The sequence below is a fragment of the Periophthalmus magnuspinnatus genome, chromosome 23 (genome assembly GCF_009829125.3).
Source record: "Periophthalmus magnuspinnatus isolate fPerMag1 chromosome 23, fPerMag1.2.pri, whole genome shotgun sequence".
Classification (NCBI taxonomy): domain Eukaryota; kingdom Metazoa; phylum Chordata; class Actinopteri; order Gobiiformes; family Gobiidae; genus Periophthalmus; species Periophthalmus magnuspinnatus.
Window position 1 is genome coordinate 7101270 of NC_047148.1, and position 27438 is coordinate 7128707.

General features: G+C 38.5%; 2 protein-coding genes across 3 annotated transcripts; both read left to right on the forward strand.

Moving 5' to 3' along the window:
* The first annotated feature begins 12107 nt into the window (after nt 1–12107).
* Nucleotides 12108–14072, forward strand: mrpl42 (mitochondrial ribosomal protein L42). Of its 2 annotated transcripts, none has more exons than XM_033989929.2 (5): nt 12108–12235; nt 12587–12647; nt 12718–12802; nt 13575–13738; nt 13975–14072. In XM_033989929.2, exons 1-5 carry the CDS (start codon nt 12157–12159, stop codon nt 14030–14032), a joined length of 447 nt encoding a protein of 148 aa, XP_033845820.1. In that variant the 5' UTR covers nt 12108–12156; the 3' UTR covers nt 14033–14072. The 2 variants fall into 2 exon arrangements, with proteins under 2 accessions (XP_033845820.1, XP_033845819.1); XM_033989928.2 differs by having other exon boundaries at nt 12122–12235; nt 12584–12647.
* Nucleotides 14073–14570: 498 nt separating this feature from the next.
* ube2nb (ubiquitin-conjugating enzyme E2Nb) lies at nt 14571–18915 on the forward strand. Its single transcript, XM_033989761.2, has 4 exons — nt 14571–14700; nt 15802–16048; nt 16426–16566; nt 17431–18915. Exons 1-4 carry the CDS (start codon nt 14671–14673, stop codon nt 17472–17474), a joined length of 462 nt encoding a protein of 153 aa, XP_033845652.1. The 5' UTR covers nt 14571–14670; the 3' UTR covers nt 17475–18915.
* Nucleotides 18916–27438: the final 8523 nt, after the last annotated feature.

A 27438-nucleotide genomic window follows, 5' to 3' on the forward strand; every position in this document is an offset into this window, starting at 1 on the left:
CTCTTTTATTAAAGTTAGGAAACCCTAGTTACATACACATCTGAAGGGGGGGGGGGGGGGGGAGCATATACTTTGCAAGCAGTGTAAAAACATATGACGAAATTCAGAGAGAAATATATTCTGTTTTTGCATTTCCACAAGGTCACTCTTTCCCTTCGCACAAAACATCCCATGATGTTTCTGTTTTAGGTTTCACAGTGACCTTCTTCCCGTGGGATCCTGCACTCTCAAAAGACATTTTCTGCAAGACTCAAGAACAAACATTAGTGCAGATTACATAGTTTACATAGTTGAATATAATGACTAAATAAAGAGTGAACATTACCTTTAAAATGAACAGTGAGATAACATAATATACTTGAATATATATTTTGAATCCATCAGGACGCTGTGGAGCAATGTAATATCTGACATATGTGAATTGCATATCTATGCACTCAGATCAAGATTTTGAACAAAACGTATATTAATGCCAGGAAATAGGAAACTGCATGTTTGAGTTACAGGCTATTTAATACTTCAAAAAACGTCTTTTTTATTTGCAGGCTGGCCACACCCACATTTTATAACTTAAAAAAATCCAAGGGAGTAGTTTATAATCCCACATGGGTCTAGTAAATTGTGACCATTTTGCAAGTTTTTTGAATGAAATTCCATGGCGCAAAAAATCCAAATGTGAGAGGTAAAATTTTGAAAAAATGGGGTTCTGCCCACAATGGCCGACTTCCTGTAGGGTTTAGGGTGGGGTCATAATATAATTTTTTACTTGTCTTGACATGTTCTGTTTGTACCAAATTTAATTTGTCTACGATGAAAAAGGTCTCTCATTGCCGTAATGTATTTCAATTTTTGAGGTGGCGCTATTGAGTCATTTTGATACGTTAATTTTTTTGAACATCAAAATACACATTTTTTTGCCGATCTTGAATTTTAGGCCATAGTTTGATGAGTGTAGAGCATCTGTTTAGTCTACAACAAAGTGCAGTACTCTGAACCCCATTCATTTCAATGACACATTTATTATGTTACCACGGTAACATAGTTGAAAATAGAGGTATGTTCTCATTGGCTTTTTTGATCAACATGAGAAGAAGGATATATGTGCCAAATTTCAATTGTCTATGAGAAACTTTGTAAAATCAAATGAATTGGGGTTGTTAGGGGGCGCTACCGAGTCATTTTTCAATATTTTTCAGTAGGAATTTAAAAAAACTAAATTTTTTGCCAATCTTGAATTTTGGATCCAATAAAATTGAGTTTTCGTTAACATTCAGGGGGTCAAAAATGAGTTCAATCCGGCACGTATAATAATAATAATGGAATTTTTTTTTCCACCCATTTTTTTTCCTCCTAAACCATAACAGCTGCAGTCATGTGACTTTCTCACATTGTGCCCCATCACAAATAAAGCCCCTGTGAATTTTTTCACACGCCCACGACAAATCGATTGTCTTCAACGAATTTTTAAAAATGAAACTTGAAGAGGGCGCTAGAGAGCCATTTTGTGAGAGAGTGTCTTGATTTGCATATCATTGCGTTCAGCTCACAAATGTGCATAAACGCTGTATTAGCGTTTTCCCAACAAAAAATGTGTGAAAGAGAAATATTTTTTTTAATTATTCCAAAAATTGCGATTTTGTTGAAAATTCACCCTGACCACACCCAAAGTCATAATCAAAATATAATTGATAATCTTTAATCACACATGTGTTTAGTGGGATTTGACCAAATTTGACGTGTTTGTGATGAAAACTGTGCGAGAAAATGTCCTGAATGCGAGGGTGTGCACTTTTGTCGTTCCCGGGTTTGATCCAATATGGCAGACTTCCTGTACATTATAAGGCGGGGCCATAATATCATTTTTGTCATGTCTCGACATGTACAATTTTTTGATGTGAGTTTCAGATTTTTACTTTGACTTTTTTCCAAGTCGGGCTCCCATTGGCCCCATGAAAATCAAAGTTTGAGGTGGCGCTACCGAGTCGTGTTTCGTTATTTTTTCTCGGGGTCTTTTGTGACAATTAGAGCTCGTCGAGTTCTAATTTTTGACAACACTCACTGCCATGTCGGGGCGTGTTTACTACTTGATTTTTGCCATTTTCCACGCTCCAGACGCGGTTTTAATGAGTCCCTCGCCGGGACGTTGTCCCAGGCTCGGACCGAATGAACTGGCACAGCATAGAAGGTAAACAGTGCCCCCTACTGGTATTAAAGTGGTTTAGCCACAGATCAAATGAAACCTGCGCAAATACCGAATTGTTAAACTTTAATGTCCCAACTTTATATACAACTAATCAGTGTTCTCTGGTTTATAGACTATGAATGTAAAAATGATCTCTGTTATTATGTTTTCACAAGGTATATTTTGTTAAAGTTATGAAGTAGCTACAATTGAGAAAAAAATCACCTTGAACATTATATTTGCCCATTGATATTCAATCTAAACAGAAATAAACGGGTGCGACGAAATAATAAAAAATAATGTGCATAATGTATGTAACGTACGCGACACCGGTGGAAGTACGGTCCGTGGTGTAGGCATGTCCCATTTCGACAAGATGGCGGTTACACTGAGGAGTACACATTTTCGGCCGGGTACTTCGATCGGTACTTAGGGGAGTACTTCGAATGGTGCATTTGGCGAATTGGGACACTGCCTATGATTCATTAAACAGGCTTCCACACTTCAAACTTTGTTGGCTGTAATCAGGGCAGTGATGTATGATGTCAGATAGAAAAAAGGAGTCAAAACAGTAGACCATGCTATTAGAACACCTTATATACAATTTAGTAGAAAAAAGCAAGTTTATTTAGCAGGCTTTGAGGTCAAAAAGCTCTAATAATAGTGTTTTATTGTCAGAGAATCAGAAAAAATGCTAGTTGTTAGCTTTGCCATCACTGCAAAACTTCATACATTACTCATTGTGGTGAGTAGTTAGGATGCTCTGCTTAAAGTCAGTGAGGAATAACTTTGGACTGCTGCAAATCATTTAAAATGAACTAGTTTGTTTTTTCACATTTTTAAGACAGTAAAAATCAGTGACATTCAGCCTTTAGGTTTGTGAGCCTGTATCATTAGAAAAGTGTCAGATAGTGTTGATGTTGCACCTCACCAAAGCAATCTCCTAGTTTGTGAATTCACTTCACTAATGCAGGTGAATGGTGGAACGGTAAAATGTATGGTGATTCAAAACTACACAACTAACAGGCCTTGTTTCTTCAATGATAGAATTTCACTGAAATAATCAGAATATCTATGTCTATGTGTGTAATTATGTATTTACTTAAAGAGGGGTATTATACAAAATCGACTTTTTTGGAGTTTTCTTGTTATAATGTTGTTCCCTCATCAAAAACATGCCTCAAGTGGTTTTAAATGTCATCCATGCATGTTTGAGTCCGTTCAAACCCTCCTTACAGTTAGCTGAACGATTCTGTCCAATGCTCCATCCACAAATATACAAAAACATGATACCAAACAGTACACAATAACTTGACAAACCTGATGTGATGTGTAGTTTCATAGCAGGGTGCACACTGATTGTGCTGTGATAGTGCTCTGAAGGGGGAATGACTTGATGCAGAGAGCAAAGAGAGGGGAGACTCTGAGCGTCACAAACAAAACTGAAACTTATTTAACATGTTAATACATTGTTTTCTGTGAATATAGCATTTTCAAAACAATAAAAGGTAACATTGTGATCTAAATATGTCGTCTGTTAGCAGTTAATACTCTCCAGAAGTAAAATACCCCCTCTTTAACATCTGCACCAGTGACAGAACATTCCCTTGTTGTAGATAGACTGTTTCTGACAGCACGGCCTGACAAACTGTAGTGTGTCATGGTGGCTGAGTGGCTCGCACTCATGCCTCACAACAAGAAGGTTATGGGTTTGATTCTGGTTTCCACTATCAACACAGAGCACACACATGCACAGCTAAGGCCCTGACGAAAACTAACTCTGGAGATCTGGAAATGGCTCACCAAGTGCTGCACTGTGCGCCCACTGCTCCTGGAAGCTTGCATAAGAGGTGTAGATGGATGGGTTAGAGGTAGAGGACAAATTTCTCTATGGGGACAATAACGTTTTCTTTAAAGTAGACCTATTCTGCAAAATAGTTTTTTCAGAGCTTCTAATCATGTTATAGTTGTTTCTCCTTCTCATTTCCCCTCTCAAATTTGTTTTTGAAGTGGTTTGTGCATGTCTTTAATCTCTTACTTTCATTATTTATTGTCACCATCTTGCCAATCAACTCTCGTTTTCACCGCTACTGGCTTACACCCACTGCTCTGTACTTACTTCAACCTTCAATTTTATTTTCTTAATCAGTGATACACATAGTAATTTTGATACAAACAAAAAATAAAATAAAAATCTACTACTATATAGATTGTACATGGTTTCTTTGTGTATTTTCTCAAATTTAAATGAAATGTATTTGTTTTCTAAAATGGTCTTTTGTCATTTTCTAATGAAAATGAAAGTTAATGGAAAGGTGCAGTTAATGAAGGAAAAACTCACAATGGTCACAAAAATAACTTGAATCTGACAAAAGTAATAATAAATAAAAATTCTATGAAATTTAACCAATGAAAGTCAGACATTACTTTTCAGCCATGCTTCAACAGAACTATTTTAAAAATAAACGTATATAAGAAGTCTGGACAACCTTCCTTATCGAAGGGAACCAACAACTTTGTCCACATGTTCATCTGCACAGGTGTCCACAGCACAGAGGACATCAGAGCAGGTATCTGCACAGCTGTCACCTCTACTGGAGCAAAGTACAATCTGTCAGTAGTATTAACAGGGAACTTGGATTATTTTAGTTTGGGAAACAAAGATGAACAGGCTACATTAGAAATCTGACACATTTATTAATTTCAGCCTGGATATTTTAAGCTAGTGGACTTTGAACAGAGAGGGACATTCAGCAAATTGTCAAATGGTACGTTCACACCGGTGCGTCAGGTGCGTCGCGTTCACATGTAAAGTCAATGGTGGACGCGCGTGTTAAACGCAGCGTGGTCAAGACGCGCGTCCACCATTGACTTTACATGTAAACTGGACGCACCTGACGCACCGGTGTGAACGCACCTAAAGAGAGTCTGCTGTCCCGACATCGAGACAGGTCGGCCTATGATGCCATGTAATAGGAGCTATTGATCATATTTAACAGGCTTTGGGTTATATACACTGGTGGAAAATAAGTAAGTAAAGTTTAAAGTAGATACTTTTTACCTGTACTTCACTTTGAGAGCAGGTATCTGTACTTTCTACTCTACTACATTTTTGAACTGAGCTGAAAAGTAAAAGTATGCTTACTATTGTTTGAGCCCTGCTGAAAAAGTTGAGAGTTTATTTTTAACACGTTCATAATTTGAGCAAACAAAAATATACAAATAAAAACAAGTAGATGGAGTCGTTCTTATTGAACAAAATTCAGCACAAATCTTTATTAATCAAAATCAATACATTTGAAGACTTACAGGACCTCAACATATGCGCAAAATGACTTCTTACTCTTTAAGTATATCTTGAACAGGTACTTTCTTTGCTCCTATATGTGGACTTTTACTTAACAAAACTGAGCGTTTCATCCTCTCCTGGTTATAGATGACGCAAAGACGCGCGCGTGGTGACGTCAGTGCGCACCTGCGTCCTCTTGTTGCCAAGCGCGTGTTTCAAACACTCCCGTATCCCTGCAAATTTTGCAAACCTCGGCTGCGACAAAAATCTGCATTTGTTGACTTCATTTGACGATTTCTTCGGAAAGGAGACCTAACTTTGGACTCAGACTTCACCCAGACGTCTACTGACCGCCTCCTGACTCGGAATAGAGACTTTTGTGAGGAAAACAGGTGAGGTTTGTCACTTTTCATGTTCACGTTATGGGGTTTTACACAGAATACAACCAATATATCAAAATGGCATTTTAACAAAACCCAGATCAAGCTTACAGTGAGTTTATTCAAAGAAATGTGTGCCCTTCTGTGTTTGATTTCCTTTTCATACAAAATCAAAACGATTAGTCTGTGTGTACAGGCCACAGGCAGAGGCTGTAGTGCTCAGTAGTCAAATACAGCAGATAATAATACTGTATTTACTTGAGTAATTATTTATGTATCTTTACAACAACTTGAGTAATTTAGTTTTAATGTAAAACGTACTTGGCCTACTCATAAGTTGAATTCACTTTTGGGCTAATCCATTCTCAGTGCAGTTGCTATAATGCACATGTACTGTTACCATGGCTACATACACTGTTAGCTTGGTACATACACTGTTAGCTTGGTACATACACTGTTAGCTTGGTACATACACTGTTAGCTTGGTACATACACTATTAGCTTGGTACATACACTGTTAGCTTGGTACATACACTGTTAGCTATCAGCAGATGAACGCACTTGGCTAATTTTGGGAGAGGGCCTGACCCCGTGAGTCACAGCTCTAATCCTCTTATCTATTCACTGTATGGTACTATTATTCCTGATTTATGTTTATTTATTATCCTGATCATATTTATTCCATTCTGGGGCATGTATCTGCACCACTTTCACCTGGGCCTACTGGAGCAAAGAGCAGTAGTCTGGATGAAAGTGGACTAAAAGCAGTTAGTAGTGACAGTAATCCTGTGATAACTAAATGTAATCTTAGTTTGCTTAAAAAAAACAAAAACTGCTAAATCGTTATAGATCATATTTTACAGGCTGTTATAGATGACGCAATAGCACAACTCACTAATGAGCTGCATCTAAAATTTAATTTTATTCTGTTGCTATTTTTTTTAATCACCCTTGCGTTTATATAGATTTCAAAATGACAATATCTTAAACATATGTTCATTATACGTGAAGTTTAGATAAGTTAAGGTGAACTTTGACCTACTCACTTCAAAGGTCAGTATTGTGCGCGTGAGAAAACCAGTGCTCCGCTCGCGAGCGCTGTGAGGATGCGCTGAATGCAGTTTCTTTGCAGGTACTGGGTACCTCTGTGCATAAAAGCACTGTAACATGTCTTCACTCTGCAAATATAGTTGACCTAAAACATGACAAATTCACTATATTAGTTCAGGGTAATACATTAGAGTTAGATAAATAATCAAAATACTGTTGATCAAAATCACTGTTGATCTAGTACTGCAGACATGTTAGACACTGAGAGGCCAGAATAACTGGGTTAAGCCAACTACCAATGTATTATTTCAAAACATTCAAATGCATTTGGGTTTATTAAAACATAACAAAACAGTATCTTCTAATTTAACATGTATGCAAAGAGCTCAACAATTGCTGTTTTGCCATGTGCGTTCAGCTTTTGGCATAAACTGAAATTTTAGAAACCAACATGAGAAGCGTTTTGGTCTCTACAGTTTTGTCATTTTGGTTCCTTCTGTTGGGTTTGCTGTATTCTTGTATGTGAGCCCTGTTTGTAGCATGTGTCTGACACAAATGTTTCTCTCCACAGATCTGTGTGAGACAAAGCCCAGCTCTGCTCCGGGCATCCAGACCTCCTGCACACGTCCTCACATCAGGAGCTAAGTCCTCACACACTCTTGCACATACAGACATACACATTTACACAAATACACACACACGCCTCCGCCTTGCCTACCCCCGCCGTGTCCCTCCTTGCTACCCTCGCTATGCCCCTACCCGCCACTTCCGCTATGACCCCCGCCATGCCCACCTCTGCTGCCCCCGCCATGCCCCTTCCCACCGCTACGGCTACGCCCCTCCGTGCTGCTCGTGCTATGCGCCTCTCTACTCGTGCTAAGCTGTGCCGTATACGTCTTGCTGAGGCCCGCGTTGCTCCACATGCTAAGATCCACCCTGCTCCTTCTGCGTTGCCCCTCCCTGCTCATCTTGCTAAGCTGCTCCGTATTCGTCTTGCTAAGGCCCCCGTTGCTCCTCCTGCTAAGGTCCTCCTTGCTCATCATGCTAAGATCTTCTCTGCTCATTGTGCTAAGGTCCTCTCTGCTCATCGTGATATGGTCCTGTCTGCTCATTGTGCTATGCCCCTCCCTGCTGCTCAGGGGATCCGTATTCATGTTGCTAAACCCCGTGTTGCTCCCCCTCCTGAGGTCTTCCCTGTTAGTCCTGCTATGCTCCTCCCCGCCGCTCCCGCCATGCCCACCTCTGCTGCCCCCGCCATGCCCCTTCCCACCGCTATGGCTACGCCCCTCCGTGCTGCTCGTGCTATGCGCCTCTCTACTCGTGCTAAGCTGCGCCGTATACGTCTTGCTGAGGCCCGCGTTGCTCCACATGCTAAGATCCACCCTGCTCCTTCTGCGATGCCCCTCCCTGCTCATCTTGCTAAGCTGCTCCGTATTCGTCTTGCTAAGGCCCCCGTTGCTCCTCCTGCTAAGGTCCTCCCTGCTCATCGTGCTAAGATCTTCTCTGCTCATTGTGCTAAGGTCCTCTCTGCTCATCGTGATATGGTCCTCTCTGCTCATTGTGCTATGCCCCTCCCTGCTGCTCAGGTGATCCGTATTCATGTTGCTAAACCCCGTGTTGCTCCCCCTCCTGAGGTCTTCCCTGTTAGTCCTGCTATGCTCCTCCCCGCCGCTCCCGCCATGCCCCTCCCCGCTGCTCCCGCCATGCCCACCCCGTCCGCTCCCGCCATACCCACCCCGTCCGCTCCCGCCATGCCCACCCCCATTGCCCCTGCCATGCCCTTCCCTGCTGCCCCCTCCATTCCCCTCCCTGCTTCTCCCTCTAAGCCCCTCCGTATTCGTCTTTGTAAGGCCCGCCCTGTTCCTTATGCTAAACCCCGTGTTGCTCCTCCTGCTAAAGTCCTCCTTGCACCTCCCGCTATGTCCCTTCCTGGTGCTCGTGCCATGCCCCTCCCCGCTACTCATGCTATGCCCCTCCCCGCCACCACCGCCTTGCCCACCCCCTCCGCCCCCACCATGCCCCTCCCTGCTGCCCCCTCCATGCCCCTCCGTCCTCCTCCTGCTAAAGCTCTCCTTGCTCCCTTTGCTACGCTTGCGGCTGCTATTGCAGGGGCCCTCAGATCATCCATGTCCCGTTTTCTGTCATTTCTGACTCCACAGATGCCAACTAACTATGACATATGACTGACTAACTATGACACTGTATCATAATATACATAAGTGTTTTGTTGTAAATAGTGTGATTCTTGTGTTTTAGTGTGAAATAAAAAAATAAAAAAAAACAAAACAAAAAAAAAACAATTAAGAAATCTGCCAAAATATGCCTGATGTTAAGTATAGTGCTGTGTGTATTAGTGATCATTCTGTGATTTCTGTTGTAAATAGCATGTAAATAGTGTGGTTCTTGTGTTTTAGTGTGAAATAAAAAAAAAAAAACAAAAAAAAAAAAACAATTAAGAAATCTGCCAAAATATGCCTGATGTTAAGTATAGTGCTGTGTGTATTAGTGATCATTCTGTGATTTCTGTTGTAAATAGCATGTAAATAGTGTGGTTCTTGTGTTTTAGTGTGAAGCAAGCAAACAAAAAAACATATATAAAATGTTAGGGATCAGATATTGTGTTTTCTGCTGCCCCTCTTCTTGTGTCTTGTTTGTTCCCACAGAGCTGGTGGTGACGAGGGCTCCTCCTGCAGCAGACCAGACCAACCCCTCTTCTCTGTTTTTTTGTTTGGGCAGCACGGTGGCAACACTCATGCCTCACAGCAAGGCCTGTGTGGAGTTTTCATGTTTCTCCCCGTGTCTGGATGGGTTTCCTCCGGGTACTCCGGTTTCCCCCATCAACTAAAACATGATTCAAATCTTTCAAATAATATAATATTTTCTTAAAGCATACATGTTGTTTTTGTGATTCTTGTGAAATGCCAATTGAGTGTTTTTGTCCTTTGTGTTCAATGCACTTTGTTCAGTGGAATAGTTCTTGTGAAATATATATAACAGTTACAAACTAATAACACATTAACTTCCAGTACCTGGTTTTCATGATTAAGAGGTCACTATTGTAGCATTTGTGTACACTGCACTGCTTTTATGTGTGGAGTTTGCATGTTTCTGCCTGTGTCTCAGTGGGTTTCAATGAGCAGCACACTAAACTTTGAGGTGAGAGAATTTTCCTTGTGTTCAAATTGATAGGTGACAGCACGGCCTGACAAACTGTAGTGTGTCATGGTGGCTGAGTGGCTCACACTCATGCCTCACAACAAGAAGGTTATGGGTTTGATTCTGGTTTCCATTATCAACACAGAGCACACACATGCACAGCTAAGGCCCTGACGAAAACTAACTCTGGAGATCTGGAAATGGCTCACCAAGTGCTGCACTGTGCGCCCACTGCTCCTGGAAGCTTGCATAAGAGGTGTAGATGGATGGGTTAGAGGTAGAGGACAAATTTCTCTATGGGGACAATAAAGTGTTCTTTAAAGTAGACCTATTCTGCAAAATAGTTTTTTCAGAGCTTCTAATCATGTTATAGTTGTTTCTCCTTCTCATTTCCCCTCTCAAATTTGTTTTTGAAGTGGTTTGTGCATGTCTTTAATCTCTTACTTTCATTATTTATTGTCACCATCTTGCCAATCAACTCTCGTTTTCACCGCTACTGGCTTACACCCACTGCTCTGTACTTACTTCAACCTTCAATTTTATTTTCTTAATCAGTGATACACATAGTAATTTTGATACAAACAAAAAATAAAATAAAAATCTACTACTATATAGATTGTACATGGTTTCTTTGTGTATTTTCTCAAATTTAAATGAAATGTATTTGTTTTCTAAAATGGTCTTTTGTCATTTTCTAATGAAAATGAAAGTTAATGGAAAGGTGCAGTTAATGAAGGAAAAACTCACAATGGTCACAAAAATAACTTGAATCTGACAAAAGTAATAATAAATAAAAATTCTATGAAATTTAACCAATGAAAGTCAGACATTACTTTTCAGCCATGCTTCAACAGAACTATTTTAAAAATAAACGTATATAAGAAGTCTGGACAACCTTCCTTATCGAAGGGAACCAACAACTTTGTCCACATGTTCATCTGCACAGGTGTCCACAGCACAGAGGACATCAGAGCAGGTATCTGCACAGCTGTCACCTCTACTGGAGCAAAGTACAATCTGTCAGTAGTATTAACAGGGAACTTGGATTATTTTAGTTTGGGAAACAAAGATGAACAGGCTACATTAGAAATCTGACACATTTATTAATTTCAGCCTGGATATTTTAAGCTAGTGGACTTTGAACAGAGAGGGACATTCAGCAAATTGTCAAATGGTACGTTCACACCGGTGCGTCAGGTGCGTCGCGTTCACATGTAAAGTCAATGGTGGACGCGCGTGTTAAACGCAGCGTGGTCAAGACGCGCGTCCACCATTGACTTTACATGTAAACTGGACGCACCTGACGCACCGGTGTGAACGCACCTAAAGAGAGTCTGCTGTCCCGACATCGAGACAGGTCGGCCTATGATGCCATGTAATAGGAGCTATTGATCATATTTAACAGGCTTTGGGTTATATACACTGGTGGAAAATAAGTAAGTAAAGTTTAAAGTAGATACTTTTTACCTGTACTTCGCCCATTGACAGCGTCAACATAAAGTCAATGGGCTTCGCCCATTGACTCTATGTTGACGCTGACATGCTAGCAACAACAAATATGACTCCTGTGTCCTTGCTAGGACACAGGAGTCTGTGCAAGGTGCGGTGTTGCTTCGCGCGCAACTTCGTGAAGACAGTCTGCAGCCCATGCACTCATCGTTGCGGAAGCAATAGGCCCTACGCCCTGTAGGGGCTCGGGCCTAATAAATACTTGTATGTTAAACATGGCTGGCATTATGCCATTGTACAGTATGGTTTTCTTTTTTCAGTGTATTATTTCTGGTACATTTAAATGAATTTTACTTTACATCAGGAGCGGTGTAATCTAGAAAATGTTGTAGGCCTTTATAAACTGGTCAATAAATATGAATTATAAAAAAAATGATCAAAGTATTGAATGTCTGTAGTTAATATTATAAGTATGGCATGATTTATCACTGTAAGAACTACTTTTATTATAAGATGTAATATGAAACAGTTTATTTAATTGTACTCATTTGATGGAACTATACACATTTCGCGGAACGTAATGCGTTGACTGACGTGCTACACCGGACTCATAACACTGGTGCACATCATAAACTAGCCGAGCACCGAGCATGGCTTCGGGTCATTTATGCAAGCTTCACAGCAATTTAACGCGGTTGTTTTGCGGCACTACAATACGGAATGCACAAAGTAAGATCACATTTATTGTCATTTATTGGGTTGTTTGCTGAGGAATATAAAAAATACCGTAGCATTTATGTCTGACATAATTGTGGGCTATTGGCTAAGGCTAATGTCATGTAGTTAGCTGTGTGGAGCTTTAGTGATGGACGTGTCGATTCACAGCAAACATATATAGTTTTTGAATATTTATTTAACTTGGGGGTTGATTTAGATGACCAGAAAGCTAGTTAACCGCAAAGTTGGGACTATGAAATAATGTATACTTTCTGCTATCTGTATTAGCCAAGTAATGATTGGATAAAAGGTATTGGACATTTATGGCCTTAATGGCACTGAGATGTTTTTGTTTGTCAGCAGCATGTCTGGTGGCAGTTCGGCAGAAGAATACCCGCCCCCCACTTGATGATCCTAGTTACTGGTATTTATTTTTATGTTAAACTTGTACGTGAAACTGAATCTCATATTTGTTGTTTATGCCTTGGTTTTAGTAACGTTCAAATTGGTGTCACTACAAATGGGAAGACTGTAGTATGCTATCATCCCACAGCTGACATTCCTTATGAGCTCACCCAGGTAAGAAGACTTATTTAACAATTTTCTTATACTATTCAAATATTGTACTGGCATGCCAAAATCACACTTTGGCACTACATAGTAGGATTGTGCAAAAGTGTTGAAAATCAAATACAAATTGATACAGCTGGTACTAAAAAAAAGTCACATTTCACAGGACAGAAATTAACCTTTTCTGAATTAGAATGACCTTGAGCTGTGTCAGAACAAGTACAAGACCCCATATACTAGTATACACCCATGGACCATTATGGAACATAGCTGGACGACCGAGGGATTACACCGATATAACGCCACATAATATAGAAGAACTTACTATGATTTCTAAATTGTGTTTTTTTTATTGTCATGTTTGAAATGTTTGTATTGTGACAATACTACATAGTAACTAAAATATATAGTTAAGGAAAAACATTTTGGTGGGTAACTGAATCGACACATTTTATTGCCTGAGTCCAATTTAGTGAATTTTTAGCAAGAACTGAAGCCTAACAACCAGCATAATGACTTAGGACCACAAATGAAAATTAATTTCCAAAGTCTGGTACAAACATCTTTGCTGTTGAGCATTACTATTTGTACTTTGCTCTGAAACAAAACAATAAAATAATTGAAAATGAGAAGTCTCTGTGTTTATACCTGGTTTAGTCTGGTTTAGTCTGGTTTTAGTCAAGTCCTGTTTTTTCTCCTGTTTGGAGAGGTAGTAAATTCACTGATTCACTTTTTAGCACAAAAATACAACTTAATAAATTTGTGATTGTACTCTCTGTAGCCCATTGAACGACCAGACCCTGTGAGTGATGTTCCTGACACACACGACCAAGTTCTAAAAGCCCATTTGAGCAAAGAGGTGCTGAAGGAGAATAAGGGCCCATCTATTGAAGAGCTGAGCAAGATGTTTTTCACTACTAAACACCGCTGGTATCCAGTGGGACAGTAAGTGTACAGATATATGCTTTATCCTGTGTTTATATATGATATGCCTGCACCACTCAATATTTCTTAATTTATAAACCCCAATGGTGAATGGCATTTTGAATGATAAATAGAGAAATATGTCAATTTTTGCCAAGTAATGATTGTACATGTACATTACAAAGTAATACCATGTTTAGTCTTTTGAAAAAAGGTTTTATTTATGTATTATTATTATTTATTATTTTTTATTACAGGTACCACATGAGACGTAAAAAGAAGGGTCCAAAGGACAGAGCTACATGGGCATCATAATCCGGACTTTCTTTGTATATAATAAACTATTAAAGACTGATGCAATTGCCTTTTTACTAAAGATATCAATCATGCCACACCATGCCTTATGCAGACTACCTAATTACTTGTCAAACTCTCATCTACAAAAAAAAAGTCCTTCATCATTGTCTTACACCTGCTTCTTAGTAGCGCAATGGTGTGTAAGACAATGATTTTCTGCATTTTGTATACATATCTTCTTGATACTCCCTAACTTTTAGAGATGCACACTACTCTAAAAGCAACATTAAGTTTACCATACATTCATAACTATACATATGTATAAATGATTGCAATGCACCGTAAATGTGGCATACAGATATCCTTGTATCACCCACTGAAGAGGTTCAAAAAATAGGAGACATTATTAAGGTCAGGTTAGTTTTTTGTCCTTGTAGATTGCTTAGATTTTCTGCATTTGACCCGTCCTTCAGTGTGGGAATTCAATAAAAGAGTGCTGCCACTGTCAGTTAATATTGGATGAATTTTTCATAAAAAATATAGCCGTTTAGACTACGTCATCTGAAGCCACCGGAAGTGAGCGCTCCGGCCCCGCCCACGCAGCTCAGTCCGAATCGAGAGAAGTCCACGGCTAAAAATACAACAGCTAACACAAGATGAGCGGTCTGTCTCGTAGGATTGTAAAGGTACACACAATTGCACAGCACATAGATGATGATTTATAATGTACCAGCGCACAGTACACATTGCTTCTTAAATATGCAGACGTTAAATTAGAGAAAATGGACACGGAGCCTTGGCTGTGTTCGCCGCCGCTTATCGTGCTAGTAATCACGCTAGCTCATTTTGGCAAGTGTTAGGTTTGCTATTTTCACTTATACGAATCTGCTCCATCTTTTCGTTGGTAGTCCTGATAAACCAACTTTATTTCATCTTATTTGCCATAGTTGCTTGGCCGTATATTGTGTAGTTTCTGTAGGCGTGTGTCTTCATCGCTAACGTTATATGAATGGATTCGCTAGGCTAAAGCTAACGACAGCGAGGTGGCTATGCTTCCTGCGCCTCATGTTTGTGGAGACCTAAAAGACTACTATCATATGGTTGTTTGTGCCTAGTTTCGTGCAGCTTAGGAATCCATTGTTTACCCCGAAAGCAAAACATGACGCTTTATAGACGTGCTGTGTCTGCCCCTCCCTCGGACCAGTGTTACTGGGCCTTTGCTTCACAAGCAGCAGCTGCCTGTCAGGTTCAACGAGAAGTCACTTTTCACTTTGAATGGTGTTACAGCAGTGACAGCATATGTAGGTGCTTCTTTCAACTCTAACTGTATAGTCATTGTCTGTTAACTGGTGAAGGGAACAACGACGAACGTGTAAGCTTGGGACAAAGTCAAGTTCCTAGTTTATGGTTTCGTTTTCTGTGGTTCATATGTAGGTGTCACAGGTACACATATCATTTGGAAAGTAAACACATTAGGTTTTTTTTGTTTGTTTGTTTGTTTGTTTGCATTTGTGTATAGTTTTACTGTTATTTGAAAAGCTTTTTATGCTAGATTGACCCCACATATTTTCAAGAATATGAAGGCAGGGTAATTCTTCACAATAACCCCAACTTCTTTGTTTCCTGCAGATTTATTGCATTTCTGCAATTATGGCCTCAAGGAGATGCTTGTGTGATTAATTTTATTTAATTGATTCTTGGGAGGAAAATTGCACCAATAGCATCTGCATATTATTGTTCTTATTCTTACTTTATTTTAAAGATAATGATATTTTGTGGTATCCCAGGAAACACACCGGTTGGTGCAGGAGCCTGTTCCTGGGATTTCGGCTCTTCCAGATGAAAGCAACGCACGTTACTTCCATGTGGTCATCGCGGGGCCTGCAGACTCTCCCTTTGAAGGAGGGACATTTAAACTTGAACTGTTTCTTCCAGAAGAGTATCCCATGGCAGCTCCCAAAGTGCGATTCATGACCAAAATCTACCACCCCAACGTTGACAAACTGGGAAGAATATGTTTAGACATTTTGAAAGGTGACGTGTTAATATATTTTTATAAAGTGATGCTACTCATTTCTGATTCCAATCTTTTTTCCCCTAGATTTAGGCATTTCAGAATGAAGCAAAACACATAACACTGTAATACAACTTTTATTGTTTGAAAGCATTTGATATTCTAAATTACATTGAACTTGGCAGGGTAAGAGCAGTGAGCGTGACTGAATAACTTTTAGTGACTCAAAATTATGCAGTTCAAGCATTACATTACAGTCTTTTTCCCTTTTTAATTTTCCAAATGTGATGCCTATATTTTTAAACAGGGCAAAAAATTATTGCACATGATTTGTTTTTAATTACCATCAACTTTTTTAGCTATGTCACTTTAGTGTTTTAACCTTGCTATCTTGCAGATAAGTGGTCTCCAGCTCTTCAGATCCGTACAGTGTTGCTATCTATCCAGGCTTTGTTAAGTGCTCCCAACCCAGACGATCCTCTTGCAAATGATGTTGCAGAGGAGTGGAAAAAGAATGAGACCCGTGCCATTGAGACAGGTATCGACTCATCCACACTTTGCCCTCCAGAAATCTGAATACAAATATAACCGGATAATACTGGTTTCCAGTATTATAGACTCAGTTGTATAGTTTTTATAGTAGTTCATGTTTAACACTTACAGCAGCTTATATTGTCTACTGCCACTTTTATATAACTTAATTTTTTTATGAGAATAGTTTCTTTAAATTCACTCAGTGAGTTGTTGCAGTTTGAATAGAATGCCCTAAATCAGGGATGTCCAAACTATGGTCTGAGGGCCAAATGCGGCCCTCAGATAAATTTTTATTGGCCCTCAGGCCTTCAGTTGAACTGGCCCAACTGATCATAATCAGTACTTTTCTTGTGAAATTTTAGTAATCCTACCAGTATAACCTAAATAACATCACATTGCATTGTCATACAGACCTACTAATAATATTTCAAGCCTTATTTTAAAGTATGTTAAATGCACCATCTGAATTATCCACTGTATTGACCACTGATTTGTGGCCCTCCGTGTCTAATATTTTTCAAGATATGGCCCTCGGTGAAAAGAGTTTGGGCACCCCTGCCCTAAATGATATCAACAACAGTATGATGATATCACCAAAATAACATTGTCAGAGCGGTATGATTTGACTTTTACTGTCACATTGCCCTCAGCCTAGGTCTTGTGATCACATAAGTTTGCAGACAAATGGTTCTCATGTTTGCTCACTGTGGCTCATTTTACCTTATTTTGACAAGGCAATCTATGCCTTGTCAAAATAAGGTATGAATGCAGTTATAAGTCCTGTATTGTGAAATGTAGTGTCTTGTTTTGTGCTTTTTATTTATTTCCAATAACTGTCTCATTTTTCTTTTTTTTTTTTTGTTTACAGCTCGAACATGGACCAGGCTCTATGCGGGCAAGAATGAAGTATAAGAGGGAGTGAGATGAGGCGTTTGAATGTGATCCACACAATGTACTCCTATTCTGTCTACATTTGCATTTAACGGACACAAAAAGATAAAGTTATTGAGTCCAATTCTATTTGAAAGAAAGAAATGTCAAGATATACTGCTGCAGACCTCTGGGTGACTTATTTCCTCTCTCTAAGACGCGTTATATGTGTGATAGTCTGTTGTTTTTTTCCTGTTTTGCTATTTAAATGCATGGACACAAAATGGCACTCACCTCAACAATCATTCAATATGTCCTAAGCTAGGGACACACTGGTACGTTTTAAAGATTATACGTGATATTTCTGTTCAGCACTGGCATTAACAGACAACAGATAACATTGCTAACTGGTTTGCTTCCCGAGATTACAAGTTATCTAATAAACCACCTATGATATACAATTAAGTTAATAAATTTGATCAAATGTAAATAACAGATTTCATTTGGGAAGACTTTTGAATTGGCAGTTTTGACATGTAGTGTAGTCTATATATGGCTGTGAAATTAGGCCTCATTTGATGGGAACCAAAACATAAAACGTGTTTAGACTCTTACAGGAATTATTTTTGACCAATTGGGTGTAGTCATTTTAAAGATTTAATCTGAACGTCTGTTGAGTTCATGTTTAAACATAGCCTTTAAATAAACATTTTCAGTTTTATTTCTATGTTCCTCTTTGGCATCAATTTGGGAGTATGAGTGTGTACATGATACATTACATTGAGAAAAAAAAAATACATTTGCAACATGTTGAAATGTGTAGGAATGACACTGTCTTAGTTAATGCCATTATTCAAGTCTCAGTACATCATGTGGGTGCAGCAGACTACAGAAATATGTTGAAAATGTCATTTTTTTATGTAATACCCAAACACACACTTTTGTTTTTCATTGTATGATTGTTCATCTCTGTTGCCTATTTTATTTTTTGGTGTTTGTTAAACCGGTGGCAATGTATGCAAATCTGTATAGTTAACCATTGGAAATAAAAGGCCTTAATCTTCATTTGGCTGTTACAAAACTAACCCTAATTTTCAATTTCTCTAACATGTGACAGAGCTGTGAGCTGTAACCTTAACTGTACTTTTATTTTTTACTTTGTTTTAGACTTTATTTCTCTTATATTGAATTATTGCAGGCTATGTTGTCTTGCCCCTAACCAGAAACAATTACCAACTGATAACGGCTGCTTTACTCATGTCTGGACAAAAAAAGCATGTTTAAAACCAGGTTAATTTATTGTCTACTGGAGGGGAACTTGCTGTACTGGATACAATGAAAAGCAGTCTATGGATTTCACAAATAATCTAAATTGAAACTAGATCAAAATTTCAAAGAATAATTTCCTGTGTGTTAAAGGAAAGGCAGTGATAACATTTGAATACATGGCTCTTCAAGTACTCTGTAAATAAAGTGAGTTGACTAAGTAAATGTGAGCTTGTTTCTTCAATAAGGCACTTCTGGCATATGGCTATTGTTCCTTCTAGTGTGAATACAATAATATTCCCAGTTTTATTATATTAAAATCTAAATGTCTAGTCTTATCCTTTTGCTCAAATAAATTGTTTCATATTAGTGGCATGATGAAGAAGGTTGGCGATTGTTTGCTCTTTTTGATACGCTGATATTTCACATGCTTCTGTTATAATTGCCTTAACTGATGGTAGTAGGGTGCAACGTAAACAAAATTAAAATAAATGGTTAAATTTAGGTCTTTTCCAGCTTGAAGGAACTCAAAGTGCTTTACATCAACAAATCACTCATCCATGAAGTCTTACACCAGTGTACGCAGACACTGGAGACAAGGTGGGTTAAGTGTCTTTCCCAAGGACACAACAACAACAGCATTTATATGTGGGAGCCCAACAACCAATGATGTTTATGTTCAGAGCAGGATCTGAACCACCAACTTTGGGTCTGTGGAAAAACACTCCACAACACAACACTCTACCAATTGAGCTGCCATTGCCCATACATAGTGTTACAACCATTGAAAAATAGCCTACTTATTCTTTTGTGTCCACTATTTACAGGTTGTATTAAAGTATTGTAAAGTATTGTAACAGTTTGAGAACTTGCCACTACAGAACAGCAGAGGGAACCCTTGATCAACAGTGTCCACATGCACCAGTTTTGCCTTGTTTTTTCAAAATAGCTACAATGTAAAGCGATGTGCATTCTATAATATATATTGAAATATTAAATGTCCTCTTGACAATCTCTACTGCAAAATAAATTCAGCGTGTCATTATTTGCTGTTTTGTTTATATATCATGTGTCCAGCAGGAGGCAGCTGTCACCAAGGCTCAGGATTGTTTGAGATGATTTCACAATCTTTTCTGATGCAGGCAGCGTTTATATGGCAACAGTGACTCATTCTGGCTGGTATGTCTCTTTTATTCCCACAGAAATATTGCAGGAAACAATTCACCTCCACTATCTGTAGTAGCTGACCAGACATGAACTAGAAAGGTATCCTGTGTTATAGAGGAAAACCCAAGAATCTTTAACAAAACAATAGATTTAATTCAGTCATTTATTGTTAAAGTCGTTACATTTCAATAGGCAAAAAATATGAGATATTGTTTTGTATAAATAATATAATAACATGCACAATGGGTTAATCCTCCAGGTGAGCTAAGACTGACCATCTCTCTCTGGGTCAGGGGGGCACTGAAGGCTGGGTCACGTGCAACAGCATGTAGTGTCTTTAAAAAAATCTCTAATTAATTGACTTTTAAATGACCAGAACATTCTTGTAATGCGGCACCTTAAACCGATAAGAATAAGTTGTTTTCAAGGGCAGAGCAGAGATTATTGGCCTGAGGTTGTTTAGTTTGTGTCCACTAAGCCTCATTTAAAATCGTGTTGACGTGGATACTAATGTGAGTTAATGGATAATAGTCTGTGACACATTTTAGGGGGTATGTATAGCACCAGGGTCATCCACAAGTCTCAAAACAATCATAAATGTGAATCATTGTCTATGTAACCTTGAGCTACAATGCAAAGATCCACAAGGAACTGAAGTTGTTATTTTCTTTTTTTTTACCTTTCTGCTGTATTTCCGTGATGGAGTGAATACACAGATGTTTTGAATAGATATTAAAAAGCATACATTAAGCAGTAGTAGTAGTCGTTGCAGTAGTAGTAGTAGTCATAGTATCAGTATCAAATGGAAGTGGCTTATTTTATACAATTAACAAGCAATGCAAATTTAATTCCAAATGTTAAACTTCATCTTAGTAGATTTTTTTTTACCTTTGTAACAGAAATATTTTGTAACTCAATTAAGCGCAATAAGAGCATTTAAACCTACTACAGGGTTTTCAGTTTGTAACCAGGTTTTTACACTAGGCCCAACTTTCCATTGCATATCTTGTATTTTCTCATTTTATACAATTTCCATCCACAAAAGCCTTTTGCTCAGAGCTGTATATTTGGCTTATATGTTGCAACAGATGAAGCCACAGCCCATGCACGCCCTAAAGATAGCGGTGTTTGTGACAGCGTGGATGGTCTCTCGTGTGAGTGACTGCTGACTGCAGGTGAGCTTCTCTCCAGGTCCTGAACCCAGAGGTGACGACAAACTCCTCCTCCCCATCGCTCAGTGTCAAGCGCATCAGCATTTACAGGAAACCAGAGACCGGAGGAGGCCGTATGGGGTCAATAGAATAACATTTTTGACAGTTTTTGTTTGTTTTGGACAGATGAAAAAAAGAAAAATCCTATAAATGACATACACTACACAGTTACTTACAGATGTGCTTGTCTACATGGAGATTTTATTGTTTCGCATAAAATGTTATATTCCACAGTGTAGCATTAAACTTATCAATCCAACTCCAGATGACATCACCACGTAGGTCAAGTTATAGGTCAGGTCTGTGTAGAAGCAAGCCCACTCACAATAATATATATATTTTTACATTTTTATATTGTGGAATGTGCGCGTTTGTCATGTTTGTTTTTTTTCCCTCTAATAGCCAAATATAGTGAGGAATGTGGCTGAAATGTTTTGCCCAAGGACACCCAGTATGCCTTGGGTTAACGCAGGAATTCCACTGCCAACCTCCTGCTGTTCTAAAGCCACTCTTTTTTTCAATGTGCCCCAGGGCAGCTGTGACAGAAATAGCTTACCACCAAGTTTGACTGAGGAATGAATGAATAATAAATCACTGTATAGATGACGTAAGAATCATTTAAACCTTAATCTCTTGTAGGTCCCCGGGCACAGCTCTGCACTGTGGTGTCCCCCCCCATCCTCCTCCTGACAGGTTGCCCCAGCGGGATCGAAGAATGGATCAAATTTAGCGGAAGATTTTCTCATACACTGTGTAATATGGCTAACCCTCCACCCAAAACGTTACACAGTGCACCTTTATTGTTCTGTTCCTTTTTCCTTCTGTATCTGACCGTAGAGACTGCAGCACCTTGACCTGTCCGTCCTCAGCTCCTTATGTAACTACACTCACTGCACTGTCATCCACAGCGTCAGGAAAAAGGGAATCCCATCTCCGCCTTCCTCCAGTGAGTGAGGTAAGGGACGGGCTGTTTCAAAGGATTTGTTATACAACTCTGCAGCAGAATACTTAAGAAGACTCTGGCTCTGAATACAAATGAGACACTGGCTGAGTTTACATATTTCAGCTTTTTCATAGTGCAATGCTATGCTTAATATTACTCAAATTGTGTCTTCTTATATTAATTAAAATGATTATTTGGTTAGTATTTTCTTCAACCATTTGACCTTGAAAACGTCTACTATGGATAGACGGGTAGCAAGAAAGAACTGCATGCAATAAAAATAAAAGTGAGGAAGAAGATTGCCTGGGATCCAGAATACACACTTCTCCAATACTTTACAAAGATGTGAGTCTGGAATCTTTCTGTTTTGAAATTGGTGTGATTGACAAGTGGATGAACCAATCGGAGACACACGGAAATAATAAAGGGAAAAAAATATCACAGAGGGTTGAAAAACATCATGGACTTCTGCACAGATATAATTCTGGATTTGCCAGAAAGGAAGGAAGGAAGGAGACAATGCAATTTACAACTAATTATGTTTAGCAAAAATTAAAGGTTTCAACTAAAAACACACAAATGACACAATAATCACGCTAAAAAAGTGAATAATGAAGACAAAAAAATCCAAATATCCTAATGATAATCAATGAGTCATGATAATAAGGTATTCTCAAGGGGGTATGCTGCTACTTATTATTCACTGATCTTTGTTTACCCTCTGTAGGTACAGGTTTTATGGGAACAGGTCGTTCTCTGTCACAGGGACAATCAGAATGTGTTGTACCTGTTTAAAAGGATGTGTGTGAGAAGTGGGTGAGAAGCGATCATTAATTTCAGCACATTCACATAGTTGTACTAAAATGAACGTCTTTGTTGCGTTAGTTAGAAGAGTTTTCAGTACCTCTTTACCTGAGAGAAGAAATACTGAAGAACATTAATCAGTGATAATGAAATAATAAATCATCTTTCCTCTAAATCACCACATTTTTATATACGTAGCACTTTTCCACCTTCAAGGCACTCAAAGAACCACTCACCCATTCACACACACATTCACACACCGGTGCATATTGGGGGCGAGGTGGGTTAAGTGTTATGCATAAGGACACAACTACAGTATTCATTTGTGGAAGCTGGAATCACACCATCAACCTGTGGGTCAGTGGATATGACCATTCTACCAATAATGTTTATATTGAGAGCGGGATTCGAACCACCAACCTTCAGATCTGTGGACAAACACTTTGGGACAAACCAAGTGAGCTACTGTTGCCCCAGATAAACAGTTTTTCCAAATATTTTCAGGTATATTTCCTATGACCAGTAATACCACACTGTTATGTTCTCTATGCTTGCTCACTTTTTTCTTTTCTTTTTCATGTCAGATGCCCTTCCTCAAGCAGCCACGCCCTTTCTATATCCAGGATTGGTGGCACCGATTGTGACTTATGGTTTAGGTGAACGTTATGTCAAAAAGTATAGTAATAGTAGTTTACATAATATCACCTGCTAAGTAAATATAAATGTTTGACGGTAATGAAAATATAAACCTTTAAACAAATGTTAAAAATAAATCTGTCATTCATTTTATGTCAACAAAAATGATATAATGTAGAATGTCTTGTTGTCTTTGTCCCCCCATATTTTACTTTTGCTGTGACGTGACAAACGGCACCTCTCCTCTCGCTATTTTTAACAGCTGCTGCATAGAAACACAGGGAGAGTTGGAAATCACGGAGATCCCTGAAGGTAACAGCACTTAAAGGGAGGGACTGACAGTCACTTCACTTTACTGGAAACAGATACTTGTCAAGAAGTTTTGCCTGGATGTCTATTAGTGGTATGGAACAAGAGGTGGGTCCTGGGTAGCAGCTTAGTCCTCTTAGTGTTAGTTTTAGTGTTTCCATGTAACTTGAATGCTAAATTACCATTGAGGAAAAATATTGTGTTGCTTTTTGCGTTGTTATTCCCTAGTACTAACTGAAAAAAAAGAAAATTGAAAAGTGTCAGGACTCTAATTTCAAACTTAATTCGATACCAAGGAAAAGGCTTGATACGCAATACCAATTTTTATATCACGATGATAAAAATCACTTCTACACATACGCAATAGAGTGTTATCAACAAAATACAAAATTAATAATGCAGTGTGGTCTTCTTATATTTATTATGTAAATCAGACCATTCTTAACCTGTTAAAGAAAAGGACAGTAGGATCTTTATGGGGTTTATTTTCTGTATTTTTGAGGTAGTTTTAGTATTGATTAGCATAGCAAAGCAGCAGACTACTGAGATATGCTATTTTGGAAGAAAATAATAATAATTCAGAAGAAGGTTCATTGCTGATCCACTCAAAACAATCTTGTACGTGTGTGGGTTTTTTGTTTTTCTTGTTTTCTTGTTTACTTTTTCTTGCTTTGTTTTGTTTAGATACTAGAAAAATATTAAACTGGATCTTGCTCTTGTTATTTTGGGTTTTTTTCCAGGCAAAGGAGTGGCACATGTTATTGCTAGATTAAATACACATTTTTTTATACTTATCATTTCATGGTCACTTTGCTAGATTAGATAGACATTTTAATAGGCTGTCTAAACCTCTACCACATCTTGTACAATATGTTTCCTTTCAAACCTATAGCAGTTTTACAACACACTTAACTGGTGCTCCTGTGATACGCACTGCACAGTAAAAACACCCAAACCCCTCCCTCATTCCTCTACTTTCACTCCTTCATGCCAACTCAAACACTAATACACTGCTGCATTACAACCTATGATCATCCAAAACATTATCTACACTCCTGTTTTGGATTTACAAGGACTTTCTGTGTGATTTTAGACTTGATAACATCCATCTCTATCCAAGTCTCAAAAATCCTGCCAAACATTCTCCCTATCACAGTTCAAATGTTTGTTTGTTTGTTTTTTTTTATTTACCGAACCAGAACCAATTATTAGTCTTCTCATAAAAGTGTTCTATGTATCTCTATGCAGAGTTCGTCACTTCTGCTTCCATGTTGTTCATACACAGAATGGCATTGAACTTATCTGTTGCTGCAGAGACAAGCAGGTGACACCACTAAGGTACATGACAGATCTGTGGAGAGGCAAACCCACTGTTGAAAAGAATGCATGTTTTTCACGAATTTTTGAGCCACTAACATCAATAATTAAGGCCAGATAGAACATTGTTGGTTGAGAGGTCAGATCCACTGACCCACATGTTGGCGGCGCAATTCCAGCTCCCACAGATGAATACTGTCATTGTGTCCTTGGGCAAGATACTTAACCTACCTTGCCCCCAGTGTTTGCATACACTGGTGTATGAATGTGTGTGTGAAAGGGTGGGTGGATCCTTTCAGTAAAGTGCTTTGAGTGCCTTGAAGATGGAAACGTGTTATATAAAAATGTAATCATTTACCAAAGGTTATGTCTCTGGGACAATTACAATTAAAGAAATGGCATCTCCATGGAGACTGGCAGGAGGCGGACTCCTGCCGGAAAAGTGATATTGTGTAGCTTTAAAGATGTTATTTGTATACAGCAAAAGCTTTGCACATTCAATTAAGGATTAATTGAAGATGCCTTGATGTCTGTTCTCTTCTTTCCTGTTATTATTTTTAACCTTTAGTCTGCGTTGTAGTACAGTAGTAGACCTATAGTCAGTTGTCTTCCACAAAGGTGTGTTGAATAATGATTTAACCTTATCCATTCAAACTATTTACTTAGATTTTTTTTTTTTTACACCAAATTACACCAAATATTTGTTCACATTTGACTTTATGCTCCTTCATTTATTTAAATTATTACTTGAGTACTATGATTGACTGCTATTCCGTCAGTCTGTGCTCATTTAGCCAGGGAGTGTTAAATGTGAATAATTAACCACATTCATTCAAACTATGTATTTTACAGCACAGAGGGACCACCCATGTTAGTTATCATGTTAGCTGTCCATATAAGTGACAATGTTGATCGATGTGCGCAGATATGCAGAGGTCAGCGTCTGGTGTGTTTAAACTGGCTTCTTATCTTGGAGCATAGATAAGTTTAATTGGGTAACTGTTAATCTATTTATTTATGCATAGTATGTTAAAGGTCCACTCTGTAACATTTCTGGTAGAGGGTTTGCCAACTTGTATGCATGGAGATGTTATTGCTTTGCCTGAAATACTCCATTTCCACAGTTTTGCATAGAACTAGTATCGTTTTTAATTGTATTTATGAAATTACAGGTGTTTTTTTTATTACTAAAATGTGAACCTTCTTGCCAGGAGCCTTCAGATTATGTCAACAGCCCCGTGCCACCCTTAATTAGTAGTGAAAATGCATTAGATATAACCATGAATATGATGAATTTACAGCAGCCATGTGATCATAAATTTTTCTGTGTTGTGCAATCAGGGGTATGTGGTGATTCATACTGTAAACATTGAAAAAAAGAAAACACCAAACACAGATAAAGCCAGGACAATGTGTCAAAACAGGACAGAGAAACCACTGTGTCTTGTCAATGCATTTACATTTCCCTCTGTAGAGTTAATGTTATGTCCCTTCAGACTGTCCATTTAAGGATTTAAAAAAAAAATAATTTTATGTGAAAAAATATTTTTTCACATAAATCTGCCAGCCCTAATGCACTGTTTTAGAGATTCAATAAGTCATATTCTGAAACGACCCACTTTAGCCATATTTTCACCCCTTTCCATTTACATTACAGAACATCACATACTGTTCTGGAAGAGAATTTCAACATATTTTGTGGCGGTGACTTCTTTTAAAGAGTTGTTACTCTCCATTATTTAAATTCCAGATTCCTGATTTGTTTGGACATGCATACGAACAGGTTAAAGTGTTCACTCCCTTGTTTTTGGCAACAGAGAGGGTAAATAACGTACTGTTACTTCAAAAATAAAAGTGAACAAGTAGTCATTCAAGTAATAATTTGTTTGGTGAATACATATAACCAGTGAATAAGTATGTAAAACAAAAAAAACAAAAAAAAGGAAAAAAAAACAAACTTTTACTTACTATAAAAAAAAAAGACTAAACAAAAACTTTTACTTACTGTCAAAGAAAAAAATAAATAAGTAAAGTCTAAAACTAAAGTACTTTCCATTGGTACTCATACATGTAACCAAGTATCTTACAACAGTACCAAGATGAATTTCAAACTTTCTTCCTCTCTTTTTGTCTCCCTCCCTCTCTCTTTCTTTCTTTATTTCTTTCCCCTTCTCTCTTTTTCTCTCCCCCTCTCCCCCTCCATCTCCCTAACCCCCCACTCTCTCTCCTTCTCTCTTTCAGTCTCCTTCCCCCCTCTCCTGTTCTTTCTCATCCCTTTTCTCTCTTTCTCTCACTCTCTGCTCCCTCTCTCCCTCCGTCTCCCTCCCTCTCAACTATTCTCTCTGTCTTACCC